Source organism: Canis lupus, chromosome 23 (genome assembly GCF_003254725.2).
Source record: "Canis lupus dingo isolate Sandy chromosome 23, ASM325472v2, whole genome shotgun sequence".
NCBI lineage: Eukaryota > Metazoa > Chordata > Mammalia > Carnivora > Canidae > Canis > Canis lupus.
Window position 1 is genome coordinate 6,730,769 of NC_064265.1, and position 6,622 is coordinate 6,737,390.

Consider the following 6,622-nt stretch of genomic DNA (forward strand, 5'->3'; position numbering starts at 1 on the left):
TTGGGGAAGCTGGTCTCTGCCCTGTCCTAGCTGCATTCAGCAGTTAAAAACCTAGAAAAGTCTGTCCCTTCCCAGAACCTGTGAGAGGCCAGAAAGAGTACAACCTTTATTCTTGATGAGCTGTGACCTGTCTCCACAGCTCCCCATCACCACTTCCCCTGGATTCCGACAGTCTCTTTTCCAAGCACTTCACTGCTGCCTATCCTCCTCCTAGCAGCATGTTTCCAGAGCAGGAACCTGCCTCTTCTCTTCCCCTTCTTCTGGGACAGATGGTCTCAAATGACCTTGCTCCTGTCTGACTTCTCTTCAGTGTTTTCCCCCACCCACTCGCTCAGCCTTCTTTGCTATAGGTAAAGCTGTTGCTCATACGTAGCCTGGTGATGTCCACTTCCCACCCTGTGCGGGCTGCTGCTCTCATCATCCTCACCTCTCTGGCTCCTGTCTGTCCCCTCCTCTCCTCCCAGGGCCCAGGCATTACCGCACAGCACATTCCAGCTCCACCAAGGGAGCACATACTGGCAGAAGAAGCAATTAACATTTCTGCAAGCTGGAAATTCTCATAATTAAAACTTCTTTTGCGAGATCTCAGGAGTCGAAATAACCCAAAGGGAAGAAGAGCGCTGGCATCTTATCAGGAAATGTGATCAGTAGAAACAGATAAACTCAGTAACATAGGCCTGAAATTGTGCCCCGGGGCCCAATTATTAGACAGGAATAATTCTGTTGATTAAAATAACATGATAAACTTGCCATGTTCATAAAGAGCTCTCAGCACATTCAGAAAGTCTCTAAAAGAAGCAACAGTTATAATCACTCATGTAGCCAGAAATTAGTTCTAACGGGAAATCACTTTCTTAAGCTTAGCAAAGTCAGGTCTTAATACAGACAGTGGCCATCTGCTGAAGGACGTAGAAGAACATTAATTGAGGGACAGTGGTCACCAAGGTGACATTTAGGAAAAGTAAGTCTTAGAAGACCAAGCAAATTCGTGAGGTGTTTGTCAGACCAGCAAGTTGAAAGACGCCAATCTTCTAAGCACAGACAATGGAGCCCACTGCCAAACCGAATACTATCCAGAGCTCTGTCTGAAAAGCCAAAAAACACTGACCTTAAAGAGCAGTTAGACTTTTGACATAACAGGTTGAACTTTACTTACCCAGAACTCCTGACGAATGTGGCTTATAAATGTTCCTTTTGATAAATGCAAGCTGACAAACTATTCATGGGACAAAAAAGATATTAACCTATTTCACAAAAGATGGCTCAAATATGTCGCATTTTGTAGCTTCTGAAAGGAGCCATTACCACCACCACAAAAAAAAAAAAAGGTTTTATTTTTTTTTTTTAAAAAGTAGGCTTTCTTTGAAATCAGAAAAGAGAAAAGGATCTAAACATAAGTTATAATCGACACCAATATATAACTCATATATGTAGGGTGAAAAATTATAGCTCCTCTGCAGTTGTGACTCTCTCTCTCTCTCAGAACACACGCGCAGACACGCACACACACTTTAGTGCCCTTAAGGGCACTAAAAACGTGTACTGACATTCAAATCCATGCAGAGTTGTCAAATGCCCACTCAAAGGGAGTCAGCTTGTCCATACTAAACATATTCCTTGCAGCTTTCCTAATTCTTCAAGTAAACTTCTCTATGAAATCTAAACCGGTGCTTTCTCCATTTTAAAAACTGCTGACAAGTCCCTTAACACAAGTGAGAGCCTCTATGGCCCGAGATACACAGGCTCAACCTATTGATTCTGGGACCTTGTTGAGAAAATGCAAAGTTAGATGACTGTCCCCCAAAGAAAACAATCCTAGGGGATACATGATCTCATTCCACATATTTAAGAACTTGTATAACCATTATAATGCTTTATTTAGGCACATGCCCAAAATGTTCAGTTCAGGAGAACCCACCCAGGCCTCTAATCAGAACCTCTTCCGGTTAGATAATTCACTGAAATATCAGAGGTTCATTCCAATGTGTCCATAACAAACAGTGCACAGTGCATCACACATGGAGAACACGTGGGCTCGGACCCAAAAACCAGAAACAATAAAAAAAGCAGGTGAAGAAAGGATGAGGACACTCAGCTAATGCAGAAAGGAAATTTTTTCAAAGGGAGACGTCTTATGATAATTCAGACCTCTCAGGAACCGAGGCAAATGGCTTCTTCAGTTCTACAAATTTGGGCAAAAACAAGGTTGCTCGACATAGTGGTCAACATAGACCTCATTTCACCAGATTAATTTTGATGTACTCAGTATTTCTGTTTGCTTGTGGGAGCAGCTTACAGACAGATGAATATTCCCCACCTGCGTCTATAGGCATGAAATTTAAGAAAACAAGCTAAAGCCCTGCCAAAAAGAAAAAGAAAATGTGGCTCCTGGAGATCATCTTCCCCATTCACTGTTGCTCTAGCTGCAGAAATCTGGCTTTGGATTCCTGCTCGTGATATCCACCTTAACATCAGAATCTTTTCTAAAGTGCAAATAATGATGGTGGCCACCGCTGATGCAATGTTTGCCGTCTTGCAGGCAGCCTGCTATGATCTGAATTCATTCATTCATCCAACTACTATTTAAAGAAGACCCACCATATGACAGAATTGTTCTAGGTTTCAGGGTAAAGTCTGAATAAAACAAAGTGCCTGCTATTGCAGAACTGTCTTTCCAGTAAGAGGACAAATAAAACAGAAGAATAAATGGAGAATGAATCTGGTGGTGATCAGGGCTATGAAGAAAGTGGGATAAAGGTGCCAGAGGGTGACCGTGTGAAGCATGCGGTCCTCACACAGACCACCAGGAACACACCTGCAGTTCAGAAACACTGGGTTTACTGACTCACTGCAACATGAGAGAATGCACACCCCTGGGATCAGGGCATCCAAATAAGAAGTGTTCAAAGGACTGTAGGATTTGAGGGGCACTGGGGTGGTGGCTCAGTCGGTTAAGCAGCTTCCTTCGGCTCAGGTCATGATCCTGGAGTCCTGGGATTGAGCCCCAGTATCTGGCTTCCCTGCTCAGTGGAGAGTCTGCTTCTCCCTCTCCCTCTGACTGTCCCCCCTGCTTGTGCTCTCATTCACTTGCTTTCTCGTGAATAAATAAAAAAATCTTTTAAAAAATTTAAGATTTGGGTTGTCAGGTGATTTGGGGGGAGGGTTCAAGAAAACAGGGTTTTGCTCCGAATACTGTCAGAAAGTGAGGGTAACTCTAAGAGTAGGCGTCTTAGTAATTCTTACCAAGAAGGCAAGAGGAATGAAGTGAGGCAGTCACTCATAGTAGCCAAAAGGGGATGTGTGCCCATATTTGTGGTTTGGACAATCTTAGTTTGTTTTTGTTTTTGTTTTATATTTTTATGTATTTATTCATGAGAGACACAGAGAGAGGCAGAGGGAGAAGCAGGCTCCCCCGCCAGGGAGCCTGATGTGGGACTCTATCCCAGAACCTTGGGATCACGACCCAAGCCAAAGGCAGATGCTGAACCACTGAGCCACCCAAGTGCCCTGAACAATCTTGGTTTTATCTGCATTTGGACATGATTATAAAGGGGTCTAGCTTTTGTCTTGATCCGTCATGGTCACAGAGTGTCCTTATCTGATGTTGGTGTTCTGTGAGACTGTTTATGTCTACCAGGAAAAGGCCACAGCTGAGCTGTGAATGCCAGGCCAGCTCCCAGACATCCTCCTTCAACGCTGCCGGACAAGTACTATTGCTATTTCTCTTTTGTAGATGAGGAAACAAAGGCCCAGAGAGGTGACACACTTATCCTAGGGCAAGCAACTAAGAAGGCCAGGTTATCTGACTCCAGAGCCAGCCTCCTACACACCTCACACAGGGGCCCCCGCAAGGCTGAGCCTTTTGAATACCCTTGACAAGAGGGTCTCTTCAAAAGGCCGTGGGGGGAGAGGGGGGTTCCGGGGGAGGGTGAGATCGAGCCCACAGGGGAGGCTGCCTGGCACCTAGGCCAGAGGATGGGCCAATGCACAAGGGGTTACGTCCACTGGTCACCGTCCGGGCCGACATATGCTTCTCCCAGGAACCAAGCAGCACCTTCTGTTTCGCTGACACTGGAAGGTCTCCTTTTCAATGCCTGGCTCGACCGCAGCCTATCTCAGGAACTCAGGCCCTGTACCCCCGGCTTGGGACGCCGGTGCCGGCAGGGCAGGTCGGAGCGGCGCGAAGGCCGGGTCGGGGAGGGCGGGGAGGGCGGGGAGGGCGGGGCTTACCAGCAGGTTCTCGGGCTTGAGGTCCCGGTGGACGATGCTCTTGTCGTGCAGGTGCACGAGCGCGCGGCACAGGTCCAGGAGCAGCAGCGCCGCGTCGCGCTCGGCGAACCTCACGCTCTCGGTGATGGCGTCGAAGAGGTCCCCGCCCTGCACGTACTCCATGATCAGGTAGACCTCGCCCTCGGTCTCGTACACCTCGTGCAGCTGGACGATGTTGGGGTGGGACAGGCTCTGGATGATCAGGATCTCGCTGTGCACCATGTCCTCCTTGCCCCGGAGCCTGGCCTTGTCGATGATCTTCATGGCGTAGGCCTGCCGCGTCTGGCGGTGCCGGCACTCCTTGACCACCGCGAAGTTGCCGTCGCCCAGCACGCGGCCCGCCTCGTAGTGCCGGTGCACGTCTGCCGCCACCAGGCCCGCGGGCCGCCGCCTCCGAGCGCCGCGAGGCCCCGGCTCCGCGTCCCGCCCGCCCTGCTCGCCCCCGCGGGGCTGCTCCCGGGGCCGCCACGCCCCCCGCCGGCTCCGGCAGGAGCTCGGGGCCTCCCTCCCGGCGCCTCGCAGCCCCTCCTCCCGGAGCGGCTGGGCTTCCCCCTGCTCCCTCTTGGCCGGGGCCGCCGCGGGAACGCGACCCTCCTGACCCCGGGGGTCTCTGTCCTGCTCCTCCTGCTCCTCCTGCTCCTCCTGCTCCTCCTGCTCCTCCTGCTCCTCCTGCTCCTCCTGGTCCGGGTTTCTCGCGCGCCTCCGCAGCTCCTGAGTGCGGTTCCTGGGGCTGCTCCTGGGGCCCTCGCCCTGCCACCCCCCCTCCCCGGCGGCAGGGTTGGCCTCGGGGGACCGCCTGCAGCTCCGGGTCCTCCCCAGCTTCTCGCCGGCGGCGGCGGGGGCGGCTGCTGCCGCTGCTGCGTCGTACCTGTGGCACCTCCCCAGGTCCAGCTCGCTGGTCCCCAGGGACAGCCGCTCCCTCTGCGGGCCCTGCTGAAGCTCCCTTTCTCTCTTGCACTTCTCACATCGGATGATTTCGCCCGACGTCCTTTCAATCTCCACGCCCAGGTGTTTCTCTCCACTGGCAGGTCTCTCCAGGGTGGCTTCCCTGGGCGGCCTGCCACCCAGCTCAGACTCCCACTTGCCCCCACCCCACTTCTTCTGGGGCCTCGCCCTGTCCTCCAGAGCTGGCTCCACCGGGGCCTTTCCCTGATGTCCCATGGCAGCCTTGGACCGGGCAGCCTCACCGCAACTCTTGGCAGCCTCGGTCTCCCCGCAGGGGTGACCCCCTCTCAGAGCCTTGCTATAAAGCCTGCTTCTCAGCCTTGGGGAAGGGGCTCGGCTGTGCTGGGTCAGTGTCAGGGCCCGGGCTTTGCTGGGGTACAGTTCTTCTATAGCTACCTGAATGTTCTTCAGGGTCAGCGGTTCTTTGCCCATGGCTATGAAGGCATCCCCTTCCCTGAAGAAGTCAGAGACACTCCTGATCTCCCTGCCCTTGAGGTTAAAGAGTTTTCTCACGCGATCGTTCTTCCATCTGGGAAAGCCCAAGGATTCGGAGATGTCCGCCAAGAGCTGCTCAAAGTTCTGCACGGACCGTCTGTTGAGGAGCAGGGTGATCTTCCGGAGCGGGTGCCCACCCAGCTTCACCACGGTCACCACCCTGGGCTTCAGCGTGCTACTCTCAACATGGACCGAGTGCAGGCCATTCTGGGGGCTGAACACAGGCACAACAGAGCCACGTGGCCCCAGGAGAGGTTTCTCCAGATTCCCTCGGCCAGCAGGCAGCCACGTGCCCTGCAGCTTCCGCTCGGTGATTCTCGAGCTTAAAGATTTTAGAGGATGGTCACATAGGCCTCGATGTCCTGCAAGAAGAAAATGACAACATGGTGTCAGTTGTCATGGGTTCAAAGAGTCTTCACCAAAACTTTACTAAAGGTCACTGATTCTATTGTGGTTTGTAAGTGTGATGTTTGAGGATCTGCCTGAAACCATGGAGCCTGTGCACCATGGGTCTAATCCTCAGTCTCCCCTATAAGAGATCGGGAATGCAGGACTGAGTCAGCATTGTGCCTGAGTGGCTCCCCCATGCCTTGCAGGAGCCCCCAGTATGGGCTACACCTTGGGAGCTTGGGAGTCCTCACTAGGTGAGGCCTAGTCATGGGAATGCAGCTTCTGCTACCCCAAAGTGAGCTATCTTTCAAGGACACACAACTGAGATAAAAGGTCCAAGCTTGGGGCACCTCAGTGGCTCAGTGGTTGAGCATCTGCCTTTGGCTCAGGGTGTGATCTGGGGTCCTGGGATCGAGTCCTGCATTGGGCTCCCTGCAAGGAGCCTGCTTCTCCCTCTGCCTTTGTCTCTGCCTCTCTCTGTATCTCTCATGAATAAATAAATAAAATCTTTAAAAAAAAAAAA

General features: G+C 52.0%; 1 protein-coding gene across 1 annotated transcript in view; it reads right to left on the reverse strand.

Annotated features, from left to right (window-relative positions):
• Positions 1–6,068, reverse strand: part of DCLK3 (doublecortin like kinase 3) — a 33,054-nt gene extending 26,986 nt beyond the window's left edge. The window contains exon 1 of the mRNA XM_049099890.1: positions 4,231–6,068. Within this exon, the coding sequence (XP_048955847.1) occupies positions 4,231–5,646 (1,416 nt within the window). The 5' untranslated portion in view covers positions 5,647–6,068. The remainder of the gene's footprint in view (positions 1–4,230) is intronic.
• Between the last annotated feature and the right edge of the window lie 554 nt (positions 6,069–6,622).